Here is a 27,704-nt window from a genome sequence, read left to right as displayed (position 1 = left end):
TTTTTCCCCTTTCTGATTACACTTAGTTTCTTAAATACTGACAAGGTCATGTTGGTAGGGAACTGCCATAGCTGATCATTTATTTCCCTGGTGTCTGATTGACATGGGTATGAAGATATGCTTAGAATCTCCAGCCCTCATGGAAAAAAAAAATTAAAAGTCTGGAGAATCACTGGAGACTGATTCCTCTGCCTCCTTAATTGAGTGCAGCAGCTACAGGGTAAATTTAAACACAGGTTAATTAAGACCACTCCCTTACTTCCCTGATTTTGCCAAGAGAAAAAAACACACATCTTCGAGCCACTGGCCCTGGTGAGGAATGACACACACAAAGCCACACCTCCAGGAGTCTCTGATCTCCTCAGTCACCTTGTCCTGAGGACACCAAACAATCACTGTGGCTCCAGGTCACAGTTCACTCAGTTTACTTTTTCATTAAAGAAACATTTTCTGACACTGGCTCACATTCAAGGTACAATTTCTACAATGTGTTCAGGCTCGAGGCTAAGAATCTCGTATGTATTCCTTCACCAAAAATTCCACATCATCCCCATTTTACTGATGAGGAACCAAGTTAGGAAACACACAAAAGGCAGATCTGGACTACAAATAGGAAGAGATCTGTTATTTAAATGTACTTTCTGTACTTTCCAAGCTTTTGGGATACAGAGAACAAAACAATGTCCCTTCCCTGAGGACCCTGGAAAGACTGAGGTCTTCCCGGTGGCTCCATGCATGTGACCTGAGCTCTCCAAAAGAATAACTTCAAGAATCTCCATCTTCACCAGCCATGGGAAGTCAACAGATACCAATTGTCTTCTGGTAGCAAGAAAAGTGGTTCCAATCTGGACATTGACAGGGAAGTGTCTCTCATAACTCTGAAAGCAAGATTGGTATCCTCAAACAGTTTTCCCCAAATTCCAGCTAGGGTTGGAGTCTCTCTATTTCTAAGCAAACAGAAATTATGGGGAAAAAAAAAGTTGCATTCAAGGAAAAAGATGAAAACCTAAAAAAAAATCAAACTAACTACAGTAGGAGTGACAAATCTAATCTCATCTTCCATTCTCAGTCTCCTCTCTGTGTTAATCACTTTTTCTGGTCAGCCAGCCATGATTTGCCTGCTAACAAAGGTGTCTCTCTGTATTATCGTCTCCTTTCTGAAAGACAGACAACAGATACCCTAACATTGACCACATACACCAAAACCCAAAATGTATCCTCTGGAGACACCTCAAATGAAGTGCCAACAGGCAAAAGTAAAGGGGAGAGGGGGAAAGGAGTAAAAAAAATCTACATGGCTGGCAACAAAGGTCTGTAAGGATGGGAGCCAAACCACAGACTGAAGCCACAGCCAAGTTCAAGCAGGATTCTGGCGGCTGGCTTGCTGTATCTGAGACCTGCCACTAGATGGCAGCACAGAGTTCCCCGGCTTTAAAAATTGCAGCCCTGAGCCTGGCTCCCACCTCGGGAGCATTTTTCAGTGTCTGGTGGGGAGGGAAATGAACTCTCCCTGCTGAGGGTTGGGCAGAAGGGTGCAGAAGATAGCAAAGCACCAGTGTGAAATGTTTGTTTGCTTTCTTCCACCAGACAAAAACGTTTTTGAGATGATTTTATTATATTACCAGCCAATGACTTGAAGATTTTTTTTTAATTCTTCCAGAACTAATCCTATTATGCAATATGGAAAGTATTACCTGATCTGTCGTTTATGCTTTAAAATACCTTAATAATCTGGAGACAAAAACACAGCAGCTAATATGATGTGAGTGGTGAAGGAGAGACATCCACAGACAGATATTGTTTTAGACTATGAGACAGTATCACAGATCTCGTGAAAAAAAAAAAAAAACTTAATTTGAAAATACCCATTCCCTTGCCTGCTGATCCTTCATTTAATGAGCCATACTAGCAAGGTGGCAGTCCACACTAGTCTATTCCCCTGGAGATGGCATAATTTTCCTTCCATCCCTGTCCCCTATGAAAGCAAAGCCTGCCTCAAAGGCAAACAGCTGTCTTGGCAAATAGTCAAATTCAAAATGCCAGGTAGGTCCTTTCTCAGAAAACTGAGAAAGCTGTGAAGTTATGACATTCCTTTCTGCCCAAATGAACAATACTCAACACATCAATGAAGGACACAGAGAAGGTAGAATCATTAGATGTGGTAAATAAGCAGAGGTGGCTCTTTCCTAAATTAGAAATCCTTCACTCCACCCCTCTCTCCTTTACATACACATATTAACCCCTCCCCCATCATGTCAGTCATGTTTGGGGAAAGGACTTAAAGAATTTGCTGCTGCCAGGTATGATGGCGCAAGCTTGTAATCCCAGCAACTCAGCAGGCTGAGGCAGGAGGATTGCAAGTTCAAAGTCAGCCTCAGCAAAAGTGAGGCACTAAGCAACTCAGTGAGACCCTGTCTCTAAATAAAATACATAATAGGGCTAGGGATATGGCTCAGTGGTAAAGGGCCCCTGAGTTCAATCCCCAGTACTCCCACGCCAAAAATAAATAAATAAATAAAAGAATTTGCTGCCTTCAAAATTCTCCACCCAGAGGCAGGGAGGAAGGTGGAAAGTGCTAAGAAGTGATAGTGGCCAAATTATACTGCTATATTATTAGGTAACAACAAATCCCTGCATTATAAACAACTACAGTGCAGCATTTAAAAAAAAAAATATTCTCCACCCAAATGCAAATATTCACTAGAAGGGACCAACATTCATCCCCATTGTTATTAGTTACTACCAAGGGATAGATGCCTGAGCCCAGCAACTCTAAAAGGTGTAGGGACTCAGCAGTGGGGGTTGAACAGCCATGACACCAAAGACTTGGCACATGTGTGCTCAGTGCTATGGGAGAGAGAAGCAGACTGCAAGGTTCCTATCTCTAGAAACATACAAGCTCCCAAGGGAAACAAGACATTGGACACCAGCTGATTATGCAAACGCTGCAGCGTAACTTCTGGCACTAAAGGAGAAGCTAGTGAGCACAAATAGGAGTCTTTGACCCCTAATCAAAATCTTAATATTAGAGAACTTATCTGAAGCCCACACACAACAGTGTTTCATGTGGAGAGTCTCCAAATTGCTCATATAGGAATTTGTTTTTAGGAATATGAATGTCTTGTGTCAAATTTCCCAAGGAAGGGAGACCAGAAGAAATGGATCCAACATCAGCCTGTATATTCTCATTGGAATTTCTGGTCTCCCCATGCATGAAGTTAAACAGGTTAACTTCTCCTTGAAGTACCCCATTGTAACCCAATTCCGACCCTGAAAGAGCCAAAGGGAATGTTATGATACTTTTGAACATGGGTCCCAATTTCTCCTACGCAATATCATACCAGTTCTTATAAACAGAAGAATAATACTTTGTGTTTACCTAGCACCTTTCTTCTAAGGAGCTCTACAGACATTATTTCATTAATCCTTACAGAATTCTTTCGATTTGCAGACAGAGAGGAATGGTACACAATGAATGAACTTAAGTGTCTCAGGTCCCTCAAAAAGCTAGCGAGCAATGGAGCTGAGCACAGAACATGGTTTCCAAGCCTGGATTAAGAGACCAGCCAGAAAGCTTAGTTTTTAAGGCACAACATTAAAATTTACAGATATATAATATGAGAATTAGACCAGCTTTGACATGACTCTTGAAATTTTGGGAATAGATGAGCATATAGTTGATCTAGTCTGGAAATTTTTCAGAAGGATGGGCTACTTGGGTCAGACAGGTAAGGAAAGATGTCATGGAAGGAATGGGCCTGGACTTGGGCAAGCAGACCTGACTTCAAGCCTTGATGGTTCATAAATACAGAAATGTTGGCAAAAGCAGAAGAAAGAAGTGTTTTGGAAACATCCAAAGACCCAAATGGGCAGAGTCCATTTTTCATCAGCAGTTCTGATCACTAAAAATGGGAAAATAAATTGATTCCCTCTCTGAAATGCATGGTCAGGGAAATCCTTTGCAGGCAAGCATAAGCCTTCAAGGAGGTAATGCAGGCTCATACCTGCTCCAGCCTGTCTCCTTTGGACAAAATCTGCTCTGTCTCCTAGAAATAATAATGAAGTGAGGCTGGGGGAGGGGCCCTGAGATAGCTCACTGGTTGCCAATGGCAGTATTAAATTTGATTGATGATTTATTATTTTAATTAAACTTTTGCTTGCTTGTTCTTCATTGCTGATAGTACAATTGACTTCTCCATAACTCTTATCCCCAAAGAGCTTGAAGAAAAAAAAGTAAAAGCAGTTAGTTGGTCTACCACAAAGCCTAAGTGTAAAGTATTAGGCTCTGGGTCATGTCTCAGCTCAACAGGATTCGGGGGGAAAAAAAAACTAACGAAACCATTTCTAAGGTGAGAAAACGGAAGTTGAAAGGGAAAGGAACCAAAACTCCCCCACTGGAGACAGATGGTTTCCCAAAATTTCTTCTTTACAAACTGAGTAGAGCTCAGCACAAGAAATGGGAGAAATTGGCTATAGCCCTTGCACTACGTGCCTCCAATTTTTATCCTAAAGTTGCATTTCCAGCTCTTTCTGCACCACCAACCTCCTTGACTTTTGCAAATCCCTTCCATGGTCAAGGCCACAAACAAAGCTGATCAAAGGAGTCAAACAGTGAATGGCATATAGTTTTGCAGGCAAGATGCTGAACTCTTAATTTAGCATAGCACCCAACCTTTCTAGAAAATCTATTAGGTGCCAGACTGCACTGAACATGCTTTTGTGTATTTTGTCATTTAGCACTTGCCACAAGCCTGAAGAAGGCACCAATTTACCACCCTCTTATTTTATAGGTAAGAAAACTGAAGCACAGGGAGTTTAATGGCTCACCAGGTTTACACAGCCAGCCAAGGCAGACATTCAAACCCAGGGCTCTCTGATATCAAAGTCTGTGCCTTAATCACTATAATATATAACTTGTCTTAAAGGCTAAGAGGAGTCCTCTCTCCTTGCAGCTAAGAACTTGATTAAGCATTCCCCATTTTCAGACCATTATAAACCTCCGTGCTTTATGGTTTCATTTTGAACACACAAGTAAAAATAGGACCTTTAAGGAAAGACAGATTATGTCTCTGGCTCCACTCAAAACAAGTCTGAGCACCAGTTCATTTGCAAGACAGACCAGAACCTGGGCTCAAACCCGCTGCGTCCTCTCAACCCTTCTTCCATTTGCCATTTGCACAGGAGGCAATACCCTCCCTGGAGGCTCACAGCATCCCACGGCCATAATTTTAGAGACTTAATGTTAAAATATCTTGTAAGAACATCACGCAATTCATTGCACTACATCTGGGAGTGTTATTCTTTTTTTCTCCTGTCTAGGCTCAGCGAGCCTTTACCCCAGAGACCTGGGCCCTGGCAAACACGGCCTCCTTAGGCCCAGCTAACAGTGCAAACTCCGAACAAAGCTGCCCTTGAAGCCCGACCATTTAAAAGACTTTATGAAGCCCACTGGGGCCCCCCGATTATTTTGCAACAAGTCATATCCCATGAAGAAATTCACTTCTCTGCAACACAAAACAGAGGGAGATTAAAGAAAAAGGCAGGCGGGCGGAGGAAAGAAGTAAGGCCCCCTGCTGCTCTGTCTGGCCAGAATCGTGTCTTTTAGTACCCATATCCTCTACAAAGACGATGTGCTGATGATATATTGCCCTCATACATCACAAAATGACAGTGTTCTCCTGATACTGTACCTTGAAAATATGACACGTGCCAACAGAAGCAACGGGGGATTAATAAGAAGTTCTTTTTTATATATTTAAGTTACTTAACATTTCAATTTTTTTTTTTTAAAAAAAACCCAGTCTTTAGTTTGTTGGAGGGATTGTTTGGGGTCTTACTCTGCTTAAGGGTTTAGGTCTGGCTTTTTTTTTTTTGGCTGTTTCAGGGAACTCTCAGAACAAAGAAACACAGGCCATTAGAATGTCCCAGCTGCTCAAGTACAAACTCTGATTTAAAACAGGGCAGTGTCAAACAGCTCCTCATTCTGTTTAATCATATTTTGAAATAGAACCAAAACATTAGAGATGGCAGAACACAAAAGAAATAACCACCAAATAAAAATAGTAGCCCAAAGAAAGTAGCACGGCCTGTTTTTTATTATGTTGTACATCGTATAAGCAAAGGGTCTGTCGGCAGCACACATTCATGTAACTGAAATGAACTGGATAGGAAGCAGCCAGTGACAGCCCTGTGAGCCCCTTGCAGATGCAGCCCTGCCACTACACGTGGCTCCCAGAAGCAGACTAGAAAACCAAAAGGTACACTGTGTCCTGTTCTGCCAGCAGACAGGAGCCAGGTATGTGAATGGACAGGAATAAATGTTGACGTCCTTCTTTTATTTTGTCCAAATGGTCAGGTCTCCCCTTCTGTCCTCCCCATCCAAAAACTGGGATGTGGGATGAAGTGGGTGCTGCAGAGAAACTTCCGATTTGGGAAGATTTTGCAAACTTCTGATTTGGGAAGATTTTGCAAACCAGGGATCCAGGAGAAGGAAGCCCTACAAAGGAACGAAACCATGTACAAGTGGCCCCGTGACCTCTCCTAACACCTCTGATTATTTTACACTGCTGGGCGCCCTTCAGCACATGGGAAATAATGAATCAGCTTCTTCCCCTGTCCAAAAAGAAAACAAAAAAGAAAGGGGTGATGAAATACTATGAAGATCCTTATGCCTTTCTGTGAGTTCTTTTGACCCAGTGAAAAGATGATGGACCACATGGGGTGGGGGATGGGGGGTGTCCAATTCCAATTACCAGCAGGATCTGTGGCTCAGAGGGCACTGTCCAGCCTTATCAGTTTCTGGGGGGACAGGAGAGAGTCTAATAAATTAGAGTAACTCTACAACAAAGCAGACAACACAACAAGAAGGAAGGTGATACCTGGAGACATTATTTTAAGGGTCCCTTTCCTTACACACCACAATATAAGAAGCAGGGCTCTCTGGTATAAAAAGACTGAGAATTCAGCAGACCCTTTCAGTTATGCATATAAACGATTCTCTGCCAAAGAAGAGCATGAAAACTGAATGTCTTAATCCTGTTGGCCACTGGTGGTGTCAAAATCACTTCTTTGTGTGACTGACCAGCCCTAGAGGGCTGTCACTCTTGCTGTCAGCACCTATCTCCTTCCTACATCACCCACACCCACAGCGAACCCACCAAATCCTCCAGCACCCCTCATTCTTGTGGGTCAACAACAAACCACAAAGCAGATGAAATAAAAGATTTTTTTTTTCACTGATCATCCCTAGAAAGTCCATGTTCTGTTGGAAGTTACAAAAATTCCTGATTCTGGGGAGTAAACAGAAGTTGACATTGCAGGGAATAAGCAGGGAGGAGGAGTGGCTTCCAGCCCATCTGTCATTTTGACAAAGTAACTTTCTGGTCACCAGTGAGACACTTTTAAAGACAGCTGCACAATTGACCCCGACCACCAGCAATCACTGGGCCTTTCAAAGGCACCCCTGGGACAGAAGGCCCAATCAGGTTTAGGCTGGATTCTACCGTCCTGCCTGTGTATACGCTGTTGTGCCTCAGATGCTGAGAAGATCTCTGCTCCTGGGCTACACTGACCCTGATTCTCACTACAAAGGGTGTCCAGTTAGCCTGAGTAATGACAAGTAGGAAAACGAAGGGACAGGAGTGTTCTAGCTGGTTAGATGTTCACAGAACTGAAAACCCCAGCCTCAGACAGCATCCCCCATATGAAGGCAATTCTGAGCTTGGGTTGGTCTGACTCATTCGCCAGGGCCATTAGCAGCATGTTCTCTTCACCAGAGCTATCCCAGGGGCCACATGCAGATGTCAGACAGAAGTGGAAAAGCCAGAGATTTATTTCATAGGTCTAAAATGTAATTTTAATCTATTAGCTTCTATTTTTAAACTCACTAAGTGGTCAATGAGTGCCATATTTGCATATAATCCATTTTAGAAATTAAGGTGTTATAAAAAAATGAAAGTGGCCAGTTAAAACATTATTAACATAAACATGTTACTGGGGGGATACAGAGCATGTTTTATTTGTTAAAAGGCAAAAAACCAACCATGGTCATTACCCTTAACCATTACTTTTAACAAAGATGTCACCATAAAACAGCTTCTCAGAGCATTAATGTACCTAAGACAAAAAATGTCAACAGAAAAACAGCCCTTACAAAAGGCAATATTTTGGCTGTAAACATATTTTTCTGTAGGTTACCCCTTTGCACTGCAGAATTCAGATCTATCTGACGGAAAATCCACAAATCTGCTTAAGAAATATTTTGAAGCCCTGTTGTGGGCCAGACACTACGCCAGGTTTTTCTGGGAATAGAAAATATGAATCAGATACATCTTCTGCCTTTAGAAGAGCTTACAGTCCAAGATGGAGAAGGCCCAGAGCATAAACACTGCAGAAGTACCTCACATATTGCAACATGAGTGGCAAGAAGTGCTGGTCACCAGTTTACGGGAGGGAACAGTCAGTGGTAACCCAATTCCCTGCCACAAACTCTTTGGGATCATCTAGATCATCCTGGGTCTTTAGACACTACATCGTAGGTCACTGAATGAGCCTTTAAAAGTTCTGTTATACAATTATCTCACTGAGACAGAATTTGACCTACATATCTCAGCCTCTTGGGATCTCACAGCCCAGATGACTCTTCTTCCATGATGGTACTCCAGTGCACACCCGCCAAGGTATAACAGCATCACGGAATTGCAAGCAGCAGAACACTTTCTTTTACAGATATCATGGGGAAATGGGGTATGCTTATTTTGTTCCATTTTTTCCTTCCTCTGTGAAATTATAATATTTATCACACTTTACTATTTATCTTTCATCTGTAATATGTTTTAGGTAAAATAGAAAATGTGAACACAATTAATTTAATTAACATTCCAAAACCAATAATTATCATGCTACCAAGTCTAATGAAGGCAGCAATATCTTTTTTTTTTTTTAAGAAGTTTCCAGGAGATACAGATGTTCCTTGATTCACCATAGGCTAATGTGCCCTATGTGAAAAATGCATTTAACTCACTTAATTTATGAGACCGCCCAACCTCAGCAACACAGTGCAATATAGAGTGAGGGTTGTTTCCCTTGTGATCTCATGGCTCACTGCCTGTACCCAGCATCTCAAGAGTGCTGCATATCTCCAGCCCAGAAAAAGATTCAAATTCAAAACATGAAGTATGGCTTCTACTGAACTTATATTGCTCTCATACCATTGTGAAGCCAAAAAATTGTAAGTTGAACCACCCTAAGTCAGGGACCATCTGTCGCTTTATCTTACATTGCTTATTATGTAGTTTGTTATGATGACATCATTGTTCACTGGAGGCAACTCTTCATCTTTCATTGCATTTACATAACTTTCCCACCATCAAACATGATATACAAAGGAATAGGATCTATGTAAAAGGTCAGTCATCAAGACAGAAAGGCAGAGTTGACAGTAGAAAGTATATAATTTCCTTGGAGGGAAGAGAATGAGACCTTAAAATTATTGAATAAAAAAATAAATAAACACCAATGGCACAAACTCACTCATCCAACAAATATATACTGAATGGGCCCTGCCTTCACTGTCCCAGACACTGTGAGTATGTCATGAGCCTTAGAGAGACCATGTCCATACAGAGTTAACATTCTAACAGAGAAGACTGCTAGGAACAAACATGTGTATGATGTGACAGGTACTGGGAGGGCTCTGGAGAAGACGAAGCAGAATGAGAGAACATAATGATAAGGGGATAGTGCTGGTGGGTATCAATGGTCAGAAGATGACCCTCTCGTAAGGAAATAGACACCTGAATGAAGGAATAAGAATATGCAAATACATTGGATAAGTGGGTTCCAGGCACAAGAGCTAGTGCAAACATTCTGTGGAGAAGGTCCTGGATATCATGCAAAAGAAAGGAGGAGCCCAGGAGTGTTGGAGCAGAGTGAAAAGTGAGGAGGGTTTGAGACATAGTCAGAGGTGTCGTCTGGAGTCATATAGAATAAGGCCTTGTAGGCTGTGATCTTCTAACTTGATTCTGGGTGAGATGAGATATCACCAAAGGGTTTTTGTTTTTTTCCTCAAATAAGTGAAATAATCTGTAGATCTTTAAATCATTGATAATGTATTAACTAAAGGCAAGAGTGATAACTGCAATAGTTAGAAATCATTAGATATGTTCTCCAGGCTTTGTTGTCAAGATTGCTAAGAGATTGAACACAAGAGACAAGAGAGGAAGGAATCAAGGTCCACACAGTTGGAGGGCTGAGTGAATGAAGCAAGGCAGCTTCCTGGAAAGGATGTGGTTTGGGGGATAAGTGGACAATCAAATCTCCTTTGAGGCCTTTTTTAATTTGGGTTACTGCTAGACATCCACACAGAGATTCCAAGAGGACATATGGATATATCACTCAGGATTTAACAGTGAGAGGCCTGGGAATATAAATGTGGGAACTAACAACATATAGAGATCTCTACAGAATCACTCATGGAATAGAGAAATGGAGAAAACATTTTGGTTGAGTCTTTCAATATGGAAAGTTTGAGAAGATAAGGAAGATCTGGTGAAAAGAAAGGCCAAAGAAAAGTCAAGTAGCATAATTCTTATAAATCCATCATGCAAATGTGGAGGGAGTTGTACACATGTAAGTACTTACACACGTGTGTGGATTTACAACTGTATGTGACCACTGGTTGGGAGTATATGTTAACTCAGTGACCACCAGAGGTCACCTTCTCTCAGTACCTGCCACCATGCCAGGTATTAGAGACCAAGATACCACAGGGCATAGCAGCACCCACCGTGCAGGGCTCCAGGAGATACTGTCTTGACCCCTGTTGGTCACTCCTTATCCCCAGTATTAGTAGCCACCTTGCCTTCCAACCCACATCTCTAAGGGAACAGAATTAAGATTTGGAAACTTCCAATTGGCTAGAAGTGCTGAGAATGCCAAGGTAAAGGTCTTGGATTAATGTCCCCAAACAAGAAGGCTCAGACCCACCGGAGCTTAGTGAACAAAGGCCAGGTGCATATCTAAGATGGGTGAGGGGGTAAATAGAACATTAGAAATAGATCTGAAAAAAAAAAAAAACTGAAAGGGAGAAATCTCTTGACGTAAGTTCTCCTTCTCAGTTATACAAAGTCCTAAAGCCAGATCCCTGCCATGAACAGAGATCACAGTCAGTCTTTCTTTTCAATTTCTGATCCTAAAAAGCTTTCCATTTCTGATCCCAAAAAGTATGACAGTGATACTTTGTCTTTGCAGCATAAGTAGGATCCAAGGATCCAGGAAAGAGCTTGCACTAACCAGGAAGAACCAGCCAAGACACAGAGAAAACAAGACCCTATTAGCAACTAGGGACTCACTCTGGGCCTAAGGAGAAACTGAAGCTAATGATATGTTGCAATTTTAGGATTAGTATTGCTCTCTGTCCTCTCAACATAGAATTTCCTTCCCACATACTGAAGACTGTTCAAGTTTCTCCTGGACAGTCTCTTCACTAGGAGAAATTATATCAGCACATCATCATCATTAGTGAAAAATATTTACTGAACCCCCACCTGGGCACTTGACTCTGCTCTGAGCCAGCCCCACCACGATCCCCACAGCACTTCTCTTGACCCCTTAACCATGGTCACAAATGGCTATCCTCTGGCTCTCCACCAGATCATCCGACTCCACCAAAACCAGAAAGCTCCACACAGCACACTGCCCATACCCCTGTGCAGCTTATGTGTAGGAAGAATGACCATTCTGCCATAATACCTGATGGTATATTTCAGAATCAGGCTAAAACCAGGAATTAGAAACTGAGACTGAGAAAAACAAGGCACAAAATGTGGAGAGCAGTGACATCATGGAAATGCTAGGCTAATGACAGAGAAAGAGAATAACACAGCTCAAAAAATAACAAAGATGGAGAAGATAAAGGTGAACCCCTGGAATGGTGGAATGCCAATCTCATTTAAATTTTTTTTTTTTAATCAAGATTCTCACTAAAAATATGGCAAACTGTGTAGCAACCTGACCAAGAATTATATGAAGGTGACGTGAATCAGAACCTGGACAGCTTGACTTCACACTCTCCCTGAACAGGAAGAGGAAGGTATGGGCAGAAAGAGGGAAGCAAATGGAGACAGAGAAAATTTCCCAGAATGGATCCATTCTGAACAAGAAAGGTTCCTGCTGGGAAACAGCTTCCTGTAGCAGTTTGTGGGCTGGGTAAGGAGTCTCTAAAATCTGCTTCACCTGGCCCTGGACTCCTCTTGCTCGCCTCTGGTTCCTCCAGATGCTGCTGGATCCCACCAGGTCAGTCATAAAACCTTGGCTGTTTGGTCAAGTTGCTACATCTAGTTGGCTTGTGCTGAAGAAGCAACAAACAGACGTCACATCAGCTTCATCCTGCAGCTGCTGCCCATCACAGAGAGACCACAGGAAACAGAGTACATCCCTGTGGGAATCCAGCACATGAAGAGGCTGGCAGCAACCCAGTGGGTCAGGCTGTCCCACCCAAAGGCGCCAGTCAGGACTCTACCTAACTGGACCACAAGACTGTTCAAAACACAATCCCAAGGGAAGCTATTTGCTGGGTCTCTCTTGCTCAGCCCTCGGGGTGTGTTCTCAACCCTTGTGGTTAGAAAGCATTCTCTCAGAGATGTTTTAGTGGAGTCTACCCAGGATGGAACAGGAGTCCTGTGTTTGAATGTAATCCCAAGTCTCACTGGTTTGCTGTGTGATCTTTGCTTTGCTTTGTTTTTCTCAGCCTTACTAATCTGAACTATGAAATAGGTTTCTGGAGAAAGTCGGTCTGATCTCACTGGGTGACTTTGAGGAAAATGAACTTCTGACTGTCCCCAAGTTATAGGCACAATGTTTATTCACATTTATTGAAGCTTGCAAGGCACTATTCTTGATGCTTCCAGTGATCCTGAGAAGAAATAAATTCTATTCCTGCCCTAAAGAAACATAATTTCTAGTAAAGAAGCCAGTCATGAAAATAATTAGTAAAAATTCAGGGGAGGCAGGAATAAGGGTTATAATAAAAGTATTCAACATATAGGGTTCAAAGAACTAGGGGAGGTTTGATAGAGATGATCTGAAGAGGACAAGTACCACTTCAATGAAGATGATTAATGCTCATGATAATTCTGTGACAGCATCACACAAACAATATCATGTAATTGATAGTTGACTTCTCATAAATTTTGCACTAATTTCAACAGAATTTCAGCGGAACCTGACCAATATTTAAATATGATCATAAGTACTTAGGTTTCTATTTATATGTCCTTCCCTTTCCATTAAACCTCAGTTGGAAAGAGTCTGTTAAAGATCAGCCTCTAAGCTTCTCTGGTCTCTGGTGTAAGGCATGGGAACTGTGCATTTTAGCAAACTCCCTAGTGGTTCTTATGCACATTAAAATGTGACAGCCACCACCGCTGGGGTCTGGGGGAGAACAGAGGAAACTAAAGGCAAAACTCTTAACCACTAACTTGTTAACGATCTACGACCATGTGAGAGAAGACAGGTAGTCAAAATTAAAGTGTGTGAGGGAGGAAGGGGCAGGGCTGCCAGAGACCAGAACAAAATCATCTATGGGTCCAAAACACAACTAGTGGTTACACCTCATGCTCATTTTCCTTTTAGACTCTCCAGTGATAGAATGTAGTTTGTATACTAAAGTCATTATTCAAATATTATATTAAATGCATAATACATATACATAAATATATAAAATCTAGCACAGTCAAGGAATCTGTTTACTTTGACTAATCAAATATTCCAGCCTAGAGTTATTATCTCTGGTTTGTATAAGTTAATCAATTTTCAAAGACCTCTAAAGCAATAAAACATATCTAACTTCAAAACTTTCTCAAATATAGTTTAATCTTTTTGTTCAGGTACAAAGGATTTCTCCAATCTTGCAGTGCCTCAGGACATTATTAACATAAATGTTCAATAAATATGTGACAGGTTTAATGACCATCAATCAATCATTCTCCTGCTTCAGTCCTGCAATGCAGTTCCCATATGTCCTGCAGAGGCCCTACCGTGTGCTTCCCCACTAAGCCTGTCTCCCCCCATTGCCAGTCACCCTCAGAGGGGTCTGGAGGATGTACAAAGAGCTCATTAACTTGGAGTTGAAGCTTCACAGATTGAGAGGCACTTTACCATATCGCAGATTGAGAAGTGTTTTATTCTATCACCACATTTTATTTTTAGTTTACAAACTCAGTGGAAATTCATTCTGGATTTAAAGGTTTCCTTATTCAAGTACATTGCAATCATCTGTCCAGATAAATATCTGACTTGAAAAAGTCTAAAGGTGCTCAAAATATATATTAGATTGGACCACATGAAATTGCTGTTTCTATAGATCAGCAGGAGGCAAATATAAAAATGCCTTAATACCAAAATATAGGCTCTAGATTATTGAAACACAGCCAACTAGTATGCAAAGCAATTTATGAAAATTTCTCTTTGCCCTCACCCATGATATGGTTTACATGAAACAGAAAAAAATAATAATAATTCACTGCTTATAATAAATCCCAACTCCTCACCCATACACACATACTCCCAGAGAGGAAAAAGAAGCTACTGTCCCTAGTACATGCCTTTCCAACATATCTCAGCAGAGAGAAAGAGCTACTTTCTCCAACAGATTCATCCCAGCCACTGAGACTCACAAAAATGACAGGTTTCTGCCCACTTCCCTGCTAAGCAACTACTCCACAAATTCTGAGCTGAGACTCTTATGGTCAAGGATTTCCATGCTGCACCTATGTGCTAATGGGGCTCCCCGCTGACTGGGGTGGGTCCCACTGGGCACCAGAACCACTGTTTCACATGTGCTTGAAAACAGGAAATCACCACAACTCAAGTCTAACAGGCCCATTCCCCCCAGGGATAAACACAGGCCCATGGTGGAACCTATCTGTTTAGGCATAGTGGCTCCCAAGAGGGAAAATGTCTGGCTAATCTTCCATATCCTCTCATTCAGCACAACAGTGTCCCCTGAGATTAAAAAGCACTGCTATGTGAATGTCTTAATGCTACTGCTTTTACACCATAAATCCACAAAGCAAGAGAGACCCAGGAGGCCATGACCACCACCAGAATTCATGAACTTCTGAGAAATAAAGGAACCAAATGAAATAGTCAAATATGGCAGAAAAGGCTTTACCAGAGACAGAAGCTGTGAGCCCCCCACCACTGTCAGGAAGCAGGCCGTGCACTCTGAACCAAGAAGGAGCAAGTCTGATACCTTGGCACAAACAGTTCTCTTTAAATAGAAAACAAAATGGAAAAAGAATCCCCCAGTATTTTTCAATAAGATGCTCTATGAATAGGCATGAAAAAGAATTAAAATGTCATTATTTTATTAAGACAGCAGGGAAGGGTTAAAGGAGCCTTAATGTTATTACTACAGTCCACAATTAGACTCAAAGAAGAACCTCAAATGATACATATCAAGAAATAAAAAATGTTTAATGAGAAAGGGAAAATAGTTAAGAAAAAGATACTAAAAAAAATGTTTCTCACTGAGACCCAACGAAATGGAAGGGCAGCTTCAGGTCCTCTGGTTTTTGTACCACCTTTCCATGGGCCAGGCGGGTCTCTCCTGGAATGGTCTCCCTGAGGTCACCCACAGCTAAAAAGACCTAAAGCTCCTACAGAGGCCAAGCGACCACACTGAGCCTAAAAATAAGGTGCTCGGCCTACGCCTACAACACTGGCAGCCATGAACAGCCATCTGGCCAAAATCTATTTATTTTACCAAGAACACAAGACTTATTTTGGAAATGTGTGTTTTTATAAGTTAAAAATGTGATGATCACTATCTTCCCAATTTTTATTGTCACCGTCATTCTCTTTGAAGTGGTACTGAGGTACCAGTGCTCATGTTCTAGGTCCTCTCTCAGAGCCATTTTATGATAGGGCACTTGGGGGACATGCTGTGGTCAGTGAAGATACCACTCAGCCCACCCTGTCGTTTTCTCTTATGGAATCACCCATGTGAAGCCTTAGAATCGCCAGTCGGTTCACAGATCTGTGAATTCTCAACTGGCAGATCTGGGTTAGTACCACCCATTACCTAAGATTTAAAAAAAAAAAAAAAAAGGAAGAAAGAAAGCTCATTACACTACACAACATGTACATACAATAAGGCCTTTGTCCTTAAAAGAAAAACATAATTTTCAACAGAGTCAGCTCCCAGAAGCCAAGGGAGCTAACATCCAAAACCTAATATAAACACCACGGCTTGAGTCAAGATTTCAGTGTTAGCCTGACTGAACCGGGCCTGAAACGTCTGGGGAATGCCAGCTCCAGGGATCGGTAGACATTCTTCACTGAGACTTTTGGAAGTAGAGGTGAGCTGGTCTCAGAACCCCCCTTCTCCACACCTCCTGCCTTGTCATCAACATTTCTGCTTGTGACAGCAGGATATTCCTGTATGAGGGAATGTTCCTTTCATCGCGAATAAAAGCAGGCCTCGAGGTGTATATGACCCTATATTTTCAAATGCAATTGCATTCCTTTTGAAGGAGGAAAAAAAGTGTTTTGGTAATGATTATTTAGGATGTCTTTTATAGAGGAGGGTGACCTTCTGTGACAAACTCTCTGGGAGAGTCATGTTTTGGAACTTGGAGTTCCCTTCTGGGGGGAACTATCCCAAGTGTTAACAACACGAACTATAAACAGGAAACTTCCAGCCCTACTCCCACTCAAGTCCCAAGGTTGTGGACCTGTCACTGTAGCTACGTGGTAGGCAGACATGACCATGACGAGCTTCTTACACTCGAGGACCTCAGCCCTTAAGACATAAATTTGTCTAAGTAACTTCACAACAAGGCAGAGCATTCTCTTAAAGAGAAGCAAAAGGAGGCTCTTGGAAGAGTTGAAGGGCCACTGGTCACAAGCACACAAAGCTCTGTGAATGTGTAGGGCCACATATACAAGTCCAGCCAGTCTGGGTCATCTGGGCTGACCCCTTAGGATAAGGCCCCATGCCTCAAGTGACTGTGGCTGGTTGGAGAAGACACTGGACTGTGCCATACTCTTTTTTTAAATTTATTTATTTATTTATTCTAATTTGTTATGCATGACAGAATACCTTTCAATTCATAGTACACATATAGAGCACAATTTTTCATGTCTCTGGTTGTATACAAAGTATACTCACACCATTTGTGTCTTCATACCTGTACTTAGGGTAATGATGTCCATCTCATCCCACCATCTTTCTTACCCCCTTGCCCCCTCTCTTCCCCTCCCTCCCCTTTGCCCTATCTAAGTTCGTGCCATACTCTTTAAAATGAAAAGGACTCAGAAGCATCAAGTTCTGGACTTCACTAAGTCACTAGTTTCACATCTTTGCTTCCCTCCCGCCATACTTATAACTCAGTGGCAAGTGCCATAAAACAACAATGGAGCCCCCCTGGGAAAACATACTTTAAAGTATGTACTTAAAAGCTGGTTTGTGGCAGGTACAGTAAACTTTCTGCATCCATAGGTTCAACCAAGTATGGACTAAAAATACTTCAGAAAAAAAAAATGCATCCATACTGAACATGTGTAGGTTTTTTTTCTTGTTATTCTCTAAGCAATACATTATAACAAATGCTTACATAACATTTACATCAAATTAGGTATTATAAGTAATCTAGAGATGATTTAAAGTATATGGGAGGATTGTGTAAGTTATATGCAAATGCTACATCATTTTATATAAGGGACTTGAGCATCTGAGGGTTTTAATAACTGCAGGGGTCTTGGAACTAGTCCCCCACAAATATCAGGGGATGACTGGATTTGACCTTCTTCTATTTAAGTCCTTTCCCTTGATAATAATTCCTTTGACACTGTTTATAAAAGGCTTTCACAAATATCCATCACATTTAACCTACTCACATCACCTCAGTTAATGGCTACAACAGCCTGATGAGGTCTTCTAGAAGGCACACACACCATTAGTGATTTTCCCAGTCCTCACAACTAAGGTTCAGAGAGACCAAAGTGCCTGGTCAGAGATGCACAGCTACCAGATAAAACCTGAATCCATAACATCAGACACCAAAACCCCCACTCCACAGCCGTGGCTCACCAACAAAATGAGCATTAAAAATTTGATGAAAAGAGAAAATATTTTACGTGAAGACTTGATTCAAAGATATTAAATTATATCATAATATTTTTAAGGCACCATTAACAGTTTAATAGAGCAAACTTGAAAGTTTATAATAGTAAATTTTTATATTAGTCAGACTCTTTTATACTGTTGCTCTTATTCCTAGTAAAAAATGTCTCAATGTGGCCATTTTGCAGGGAATTATAGAAACATTCCAACAATGTTTGGCAGAAGTACATTACTTCTATCCATGAAATTAGTTTTGTTTTGGTACCTTTAAAATGTTGTATGATATCTATGCACTCTCTTTTGCTAAGATCTTTTAAAATACAAGTTTGGAAATTTGTGATTTTTGTAATTTTCAGTATCCTCTTTTGTGATCTTAGTTCTGGATGCATGCCAAATGGGGTGCCAACAAACCCTACTTATGATCAATTTGATTCCATGTGCAAATGTGCAGTAGGTGCTAGGGAGATGGGACCATTGTTCATTGTTTCAAATAGTCCAAGGACACAGTGACGAGTTCCTTCTTTAGTATTCTTCTAGAATTGCCCAATCTACCACTCTGTAGGATTTAATACTGTTGGTTGCTGTCTTCCTCAAACATTTTCTTTTTTTTTATTTGTTTTTCCTAGATATACATGAAAGTAGAGTGTATTTTGACATATTATACATACATGGGGTAAAACTTATTCTAATTAGGATTCCATTCTTGTGGCTGTACGTGATGTGGAGTTTCACTTGTTGTGTATTCATATACGAACATAGGAAAGTGATGTCCAATTCATTTTACTGTCTTTCCTATTCCCAATCTCTTCCCTTCCCTTTATTCCCCTTCATCTAATCCAATGAACATGAATCCAATGAAGATCATTTTTATGCAGTTAACAAACTGCTCTTCCAGTCCTGATTTCTCTACTAAGAATCAGATCCATGTTTTTAAGAGCCTATGGTCCCCCATCAAGTCTAAGCTTACCACCCACCATCCCACCTCCCTAATCTCTTTTCTTCCCATGCTGTCTCATTGGCTAGAATGCTCAAAATCCCCTTCAATTTATTCCATTCTTTCACATCTGCCATCTGTTTTCTTGCCAAGTGCTACCAGCTTGGGCTCCAAAATGCCTCTTGGAGTCTAGTGGTTCTCAAGTCTAGTGGTATACATTTTAAAGGTGAATTGCCCAGTTTTTTATTGATGTGTAAAATGTGTTCTACCATTGAGCATAGGTCATATCATATCCATCAGGATGAATAATTTGCCAAATGAAAGTTGCAGCAGCATATCACTGTTTGAGTATGAGGAGACAGCTGGCACCCAAATAGAATTTTGAGAGGGAGCTTCAGGAGGTAAACCATTTTCTATTCCAATAGCAGCACCCTGCTTTAGGAATGAAACATGATTAGCAAGGTGGCTGTGCTAGAGACACCCTACACATCTTTCCACTGCAATGACTACTGCCTTCTACTGGCTGTGTCTTATTGGGAGTTGTTTGGATCTGTTCATCCAAATATTTCAGAACTGGAAAGTAGTTAAGGGATTTGGAAAGATTGTGCAACATTAGTTTATCCCAACTCCTTTCCATCTCCACTGTCCACCCTGCTCCAAGATGCTGCTGTCTCCTGACCACACCACATCCCTGAAGTCTGTTGTCCAAACTCCACTCTCTCCATTTAGACATCCCCCTCAAAAGCTCCTAGAGGCATATAAATAACACTGCTTGTTGTGTCACGTGACTGCATGAAAATATTAAATGGCTCCTCCCTTAACATGAATGGAACGGATATCACTATTGCATTTCAGGGACTCACCAGGGCAGTTCCCAAGGATGCTCTACCTCCAGTTCCATGGAGCTCTGGGCATGCTGGACTCTGCCATTTCCACATAGCCCAAACACACTCTGGGTCTTTCCTGGACTTTGCCTTGCCCCCACCATTCTCTAGCCAGAAACTGTCTACAATCCCCTTCGGACGTGGATTCAAGTCTATCTTAGAGTTCTTCTGGTGCTCCCATAAGTGTTTTCATGCATGTCTCTGTCTCTCTCACCAAATTGTAGTCCTATTGGTCTTTATCTCCTCAAGGGGACCCAACCAGCACTATTCTTCAAATGTAGAGAAAGCTAAAAATAATAAAACAAAATAGAAGCAGGGATGAGGTGTGGAAAGACAGAAGAAAGAATAATATTATTGAATTTATGACCTGCTATATCCCTAGTGCCTTGAGCGGTGTTTTATAGAATTAGGACTGGGAATCGAGAGTCTTAAAATATACACCCACCTCATTTGCTGATCTTAACTAAGTTCAACAAGCACACTTGACCTCCCAGTGCCGTGAAAGGTGGTGTTATTTGTATTCTTTCATAGCACAAAGGATTCTGTACGCCACCAGCCAGGCGGAAGTGCCACAGAAGAGGGTGCGAAAAACTGATACCCTCTGTTTATCCAATACCTTATTATTAACTGGTTTTATTTTCCGACGTTTTGCTTTGCCTGACTTTTCCCATTATCTCCTCTTTCCTGCCCTATTTGTGGTATTCCAGAAAGGGCAGGATCTCTCTCCTTAGCATCACTCCCCGTGTTTCAAATGCAGGCTGCCATCAAGGCGCTGTTGACGCACATGATAAAGACCAACATCACGAAACCAAAGGAAAGTGGGTTGGAAATGGGATGGGGAAAGGAGCAAGGAGTAAGTAGGCAGCAAAAACACAGTCGGGTCTGGAATGGGGTCGAGAGACTTCCACAAGGCGGGCCAGGAAAATCCCCGTGGTGCCAGCCCACTAGGCAGTTTTTCCAGAATTACAGCACTCCGAGTCCCAACCCTATCTCTCTGCCAATAAAAGTACAAGTGAAGGTGACCCCACAGGCACAGAGATGTAAATACTCTGCAAAGAAGGAGGTCCCGCTTCCATGGAAAGATTTTTTTAATGTTTAATAGAGAGTAAGGGGAAAACTTGCACCAGGGCCCACAGAACACTGGACTAATAAGGAAACAGCCTAGATCAGCCAGGTCCAAGCCTGGAGGAACAGAAAAACTCGATAAATGTTACTGACGTAACTGTTCATAAACATGGTGGGCTTGGCATCATTGTCTCTAGGGCTTTTCTCTATCAGCTTCTCTTTGTATCTTTTTCTGATGAACCTTTGCAACCTAATCCACAAAAGTGATGAGAATTTTTATACCATCGTCAACAACAGCAAAAGTAAATCATTCCAGAGAGCGTTCTATCTGTCATGCTCTGGGCCAAACTTTACGTGCTGTATCTCATTTAATTCTCATGGCAACTTTATGAGCTAGAGGTTGATTTCCCTTTCACTGTCCAGATGAGGAAACGGAGGTTTAGGAAAGTGAAGTAACTGTTTCAGGTTCATCGTGAGTTAGACTTGAAACCAGGCTGGTTGGATGCCTATGCCTCTTTTCCAAAAATGATACAATACCAGTCAAAAGCTGCATCTTCCCATGAAGGCCTCTCCATGTTTCAGACTTGGCTTATGCTACAAGATCAAAAACCATTCTAACTCCCTGCAAAGAGATCTAGGTTAGCTCTGTGGAAGCTGAAACTATTCTCTGAAGCCTCTGAAGGTGTCTATAGACATTTTTAAGTAGTAAAGAACTACTAGAAGCACATTGGTTTAGTAGATAATAAAGTGGTTTCACATCCTAATTCTGTGTCTCAGTTACTGTGTGACCTCAGGAGATTTGCTCTGTTTCTCTGAGCCTGAGTAAAATGTGGACAAGTATAACTGCCTCAGAGCTGATATTTGTGAATGTGCCAGCACAACCCTGGTACATCCCTCAAAGCTGTTCTCTTAAAAGGCAATTAATTGGCCACATCACCTTTTAAACAGAATAAAAATAAATAAACAAATCTGATCGCTTCCTCAGTGAGCATCCAAACTCGGTGAACGATACCTAATAGTTTTGAGAAAAGTATGGCAATCCACATACATATGGATATACTAAGTGCTCTAGCTCTCTGAACATAACCTGGCACTTTATATCTTTTCCCTGCTCTTTCACACCACACACACACACACACACACACAAACAAACACCAATTGAATCCTGCTGCAACCTTATCTCCCTGATTCTCAAACACATGCCTAACACTTGCTCAAATAATATATATCTGTTCTCCAGCCAGTTATAACATGGACAGTGAAAAACACAAGAATTTGATGCAGATAAAGCACCCAAGAAAGGCTGAGATGCTGGGAGCTACTTGCTTAGCGATAGAGGATTCCTGTCATAGAGAAAGTGGAAGAGAGCAGACAAGGTCCGCTCTGTTTTCACTATTTGGTTGGCTCTGAGATAGGTGGGGCCCCACTTCTTATAACACTGAATTTCACATGGCTTTTTATGAGCAAAGGGTCCATTTCTACATTGCACCTCTGGATTTAAAAGAGGAAATTTCAACCTCAGAATAATGTTTTCTGCTGAACAAAATGTATGCCAAACTAAGCTCTGACTTCTGGTTTTCTGAGTCCCAGCCTCCAAAGTTTTCTCAGGTTTCCAATCCTGGACCCAACTCACTGGCTTCCACCATTTCCTCCTGTGGTACAGTTAGGAGGGAAAGGGCTGAGAAGTGTGAGTACCCCTTCTCATGTACAGTTGATAGATTTGGGGATGCCCAAAGACCCAGAGAATTGCTTCAGATTAATTTACCTAGGTGTGGCTGGCTTCTGAGTGGGCACCAATGTATTTTCCTGGGAATTATGGGAAAAACAACTCTGGCAAGAAGGGGGAAATCAAACTAAACAGTAAGATGTCTGGGCCTCCCTCCCTTGGCCCCATAAAAGATAATTTTGTAAGGCAGGAGAAGGCTGTGCTTTGTTTTCTCAGTAAACAACAAAGCACCTGCATCTTTAACCTAAACTGCTTACCTCTTTCCTGAGATCTTGGAACCTGGTCCAAGGCTAATGCCTCCAAATGTTACTCCTTGAGTAGACAGGACCTGAAGCATTATGGGCCACCTACTTTAAAAGATGGTTCTATCATCCAATAACAAACAGGTTATTCTTAAACTGTGACTGGTTCTGGCAAGATGCTCAAGTCTAGGCAGACGGTGATAAATGAGAATACAATTACGCAGTGGCTACTGCAGCCACTGTCATCCTTGAAATCTCCACAGAAATGAGCTCATTCCACCTTTGAAATATTCCGGAGCTTAAAATTTTAAATCAGGCCAAGCTGATCTTGTGGGGTTTTGCAAGCTTCAACACTGTAATTATATGCAGGACTTTGTGCCACTGATTTCCTCCCAACTGTAACATTTTACATCTTTTTTTAAGCATACGTTGAGGTTGGGGTTTGGTTTTGTTTTTTTTTTTTTTAGTACATGTTATGAAATAAGATATGAGCTTAAGCCCAGCCTTAGGTATCTTTCTGCCAAAAGGGTGGACCAACACAAACTAAATATGACTATTTTCTTTATCCAAAGTTCAGTTGAGACTATTACGTACCTTCTTAATATACATAAACCTAACTCAAGACCAACACTCCCGGCAGGTCAGCTGAAATCATAACGAGATTTTCCTTTCATATAATGTGATTAACAAATGTTAACTAACCAAACTCCCAAAAGACTCCAGGAGAAAAATAAAATAAAATAATTCATGGAATGCCAAAATGTAAAATAATTTAGATGGTCTTTTATCCCCACTCTTACCCTGCCTGCTTTCTCCTGCCTTTAAATTAACAAATAGCCTATTTATTCTGCTTCTAAGCTAGTGATCTAGAGACAGACAAACCTGAGACTGAGTGTCAGCACTGCCATTCTAGTGAATAAAATAGTAAATATCATATATAAGTTGCATATAAAATGCAACTTTCACTAGCTACCTAGTCTCCTACATTTCCAGTTTCCTCATTTGTAAAACAGAAGGAAAACCCCTCAAAGGATTTTTGTGAGGATCAAATTGAATAAAGCAGGCTTAGATAAGTGCCTGGAAAGTAAAAAGTGTTTCATAAAATGTTTGCTTGCTAATATTGTCAATCTGCTAAATATATCTACTTTTCAAACTAAGTATAAAAATGCCAAGCAGCCTCCTGGCCAAGTGGCCAGATTTGAAATCCATGGAATACAATGGGTCCAACAGAAAACCACAATAACATACATAAAGAGAAAAATGGTCAGCTATCTATCTGACTCAGTTTTACCAAGTCACTGCAAAGGTTTAGAAGCAATAATGACTGTGACAGCTTGGGCCCATAATCCTAAATCCCTGCAAAGGTCATGGTGACATATCACTGAGCCGCTAGCTAAGGAAAGAGCTCTATGGGCCTCCTGGATAATGGGTGAGTCCAACTGCCAAGGTCCTGAGAAAGGACTTCTGACAGCATCCAAGGCAGATAGATGCCTCTAAATGCTGCCTAAATGTTACAGATGTAAAGATCTACTACGCTTAGGTAGGCAATTGATAGTTTTCTTAAATAACTATCATTCCCACTCAAATTCAAACTGATGCATCTTTTTTCTTCACATTTTTATCTCTTCACACTTTACCTTCAAAACTACAGGATTTTAACACCTATTTCCCTATTACTAAAATCTCCACTTTCCAAGAAGGGCACTATTTCCCACTGGGGTAGAGTACTGAAAAGGAAGAACACCATGTGGGGAACTCTTCATAATGTTATTTGGGAGCCGTATGCAAAATTCAAACTGTGTATTTATTTAAACTTTATAAATAGTAATATTGCCAAAGAGAAAAACAATGTTTTCACATGTGGAATTCTCAGCATATTTAAATATTACCTGGTCAGGACAATTTTCACTGAAGAGAATAAGATAAAATAATTCATTCACATAATCCAGATGAAGGAAATGAAAAAAGATACACACAGAGAGAGCATTTTTAAATCTGCAACTGAATAAAAACTTAAAACTTCTTTTCAACAAGTTCTTTAGTAAAGATCATTAACATAGCACCTTATAACCACAAAATCTGAAGAACCCCCTTTCTTAGCTCTTAGCAGTATTTATCATCTGAGCAAATGTGATGTCTTTTTACTTGTTTCTGTTGGTTTCCTTAGTCTTCGAAGTCGAGCGGGCTATATCATTAGATATAGGCCTTCACCTTCTCATCTTCACCCATTTGTCATTTTACAGCATTAACTCATCTCTTATCAGGAAAAGATTTGGCTTTAAATCCAGATAGCTTGGATTTTGCCTAAATAGAGATGGATCCCCTCTCCAGTTCCACATTGCATGCTGATCTGGTAACAAATATCCATCTATCACTTTCGGGCTTTGCATTTGACTGCCTTAATGTACTTCCAACAGGGGTTTGTGATGTGTAGTTTTTGAGTAAGCTTTGCCAAAAGTGATTGGCATGGTAAAACACTCTTCAGCAAAAATGTTGATCTTTGTGATTCATCTAAGAATTATTATTTATATAACTTAATCTTCCCCAAGTGGTTACTTATTAGACTTATCATTAACTATTAAGTTAAAGTAACTTGAAAAAAATTATTTGTTTGAATCTACTATCATCAGCCAGTGATAACTAAGTAGCTGTCAGCTAAGCATCATTTTCTATTAAGAATGAAATTGGTCTTTCTGATTATGCTTCCAAATCAGAAACAAAGACTATATTTGAGAGGCTAGTGTATAAAGCAAAGAAGTCTAAGAAAGAAATCCAAGATTACATCTTGTCTTCATGTTTGTCCTTTGTGGGAGTCATCTCTCTTATATACCTTATCCTTGACCTTTATGCCTAAATGTTATCTCATCATTTTCCTGCTGAGCTTAGATGATAGAACCAATGCAGAAAGTTTGGTAGTTATCAATGATTTGGTAGCAGTAGCCATTAGGAAGAATAGACATTGCAAAATGTAATATTCATTGAAACAGTGTCATACAAAGTCCATCTTATACTTACTTCTGTAAAGATGATATCAATGAGAAGAATTCTAAGCCTGATAAAATGGAAATTGCCAGAACCCAAAAAACTCAGAAAATGAGCCGAATTCAATGCACAAACTATGTCACAGTTATATTTAATTTTGTGATAACTAAAAACAAATTTTAAGATATGATTATATTATTACATTTAATGGATTCACCTTGTCCACAGAGCAATTGAGTTCATTTTACCTGATCTCCACACTTACCAAGCACACACACATTATGCAAGGGTTGTCTGTGATAAATGGAATCTGTAGAACTTCACCCTCATTTTCACATTTTGCAACAGAACCTGAAAAGAAAGAAAAAAAAATTATGTAAACCTTTTTTTGGCATTTTACAAAATCTTAAATTTTCACATTAGTCCTTCTTGAAACATCTACCCAAATTCCAGAAATTCTTAATGAGTTTTGTTATCAAACTCACCAAAAAAAAACCTCCTAAAATGTATTTTAAATAGTTTTGTTTAAACAGATTTAAAAAAAACAACAACAACACTGTAATATGTTGATAGATCTTCTATTCTCAGATGTTAAACACAATTCCAAGTATTTCACTGAATCTTTAACTTCTGCTTTGTGAAAATATTTCAACTAGGCACACACCCCCACATGCAAAAAATTCAAATTGACCATTAGGGAAGATTTTTAATTCGAAATAAATTCAGGATTCTGTCTATAAGCAGGCCTTTTACATGGATCTGCCTCATGCTGTCGGGTTGAAATCACTTTTTGAAATGCAATCAATCCTCTTTTCTCTTAGAAATTGATTCAACATTTTGTTTTCTGCACCAGGTGTCAGTAAAGTATGTCCTTCAGACTAGCAGCTGAGATCTTCACCTGCTTGAAAACATATAATTATTATATCCTGCTATTATTACTCTTCTTAAAAATGATAGTTTTTTTTTTTAATTGAAGATTTGGAAAGCCAATGCTTTAAAAAGCACTGACTAGCACAGTAGAGATATTGAAATCCGATAAACTGCTAAAGGAGGGTGTGCGGAAAACCGCGCGATTTTTTTCTTAGTTGGATATGAGGAAACGATAAAAATAAGGGTTGAGGAAAATACAAAAATAAATTAAGAAATTTCTCAACTACAAATAGAATATTTATAATCACCACATAGAAGACACCAGTCCTCAGCCTTCAACCTCTCCACCTATTCAAAGCCTTCCCACACCTTCACCCAGGCTTCCTTCAACCCCAACGCCGGCGACAGGCAGGCACCGTGGTGGTGCGCTCTCCCTACCCTCCCATCTCCGGGGCAATCCAGCGCCTCCTCTCCCAAGTACCAAACCAGCGTCCGGAGGGTCAGTCCCTCCCGCGCCCTCCCCTACCTGTCAAGAAGGAGGAAGCCAGAGACATTGGGACCCCCGAGCAATTGAGGAGCAGCAAGACGCAGCAGGTAATCCCAGGCGAGCGCCGGCAGGGACGCTCAGCCAGAGCCCTGACGCCGGAGAACCAGAGCATCGTCACCTGGAGGGAATCCCGGGCGACTGCAGGTCCCGCGCCGCCGCCTCTGCTCCGCTGCCGCCGCTCGCAGTCAAAAAGGGCTTTCAGCCGGCGTGTCGGGAGACAGTCCGCGAAGGAGGGAGGCGGGCGCCCGGGAGCCGGGCGGGAGCGGGCGGGGGAGGGGGGAAGGGGGAGGGGGGCGAGGCGAGGGGTTGGGGGCCGCCCAGGGAGGA

The 27,704-nt window shown here is 41.1% G+C and overlaps 1 protein-coding gene across 5 annotated transcripts in view; it reads right to left on the bottom strand.

Annotated features, from left to right (window-relative positions):
• The window catches only part of Bmper (BMP binding endothelial regulator), a 245,404-nt gene extending 217,713 nt beyond the window's left edge, over window positions 1–27,691 (bottom strand). Inside the window, exons 1-2 of one of the 5 annotated variants that reach the window (XM_048786454.1) lie at window positions 27,357–27,691; window positions 26,226–26,311 (exon numbers count right to left, since the gene is read on the bottom strand). In XM_048786454.1, coding sequence (XP_048642411.1) covers window positions 26,226–26,311; window positions 27,357–27,489 — 219 coding nt within the window. In that variant the 5' untranslated portion in view covers window positions 27,490–27,691. Of the gene's footprint in view, window positions 1–12,234; window positions 12,350–26,225; window positions 26,312–27,356 lie in introns of those variants that run through there. The other 4 variants (XM_048786453.1, XM_015490216.2, XM_048786452.1 and 1 more) reach the window with 4 other exon arrangements.
• Between the last annotated feature and the right edge of the window lie 13 nt (window positions 27,692–27,704).

The sequence above is a fragment of the Marmota marmota genome, unplaced genomic scaffold (genome assembly GCF_001458135.2).
Source record: "Marmota marmota marmota unplaced genomic scaffold, marMar, whole genome shotgun sequence".
Taxonomy (NCBI): Eukaryota; Metazoa; Chordata; class Mammalia; order Rodentia; family Sciuridae; genus Marmota; species Marmota marmota.
The sequence above is the reverse complement of the archived record's forward strand: the minus strand, read 5'-3'. Positions and strand labels throughout refer to the sequence as shown.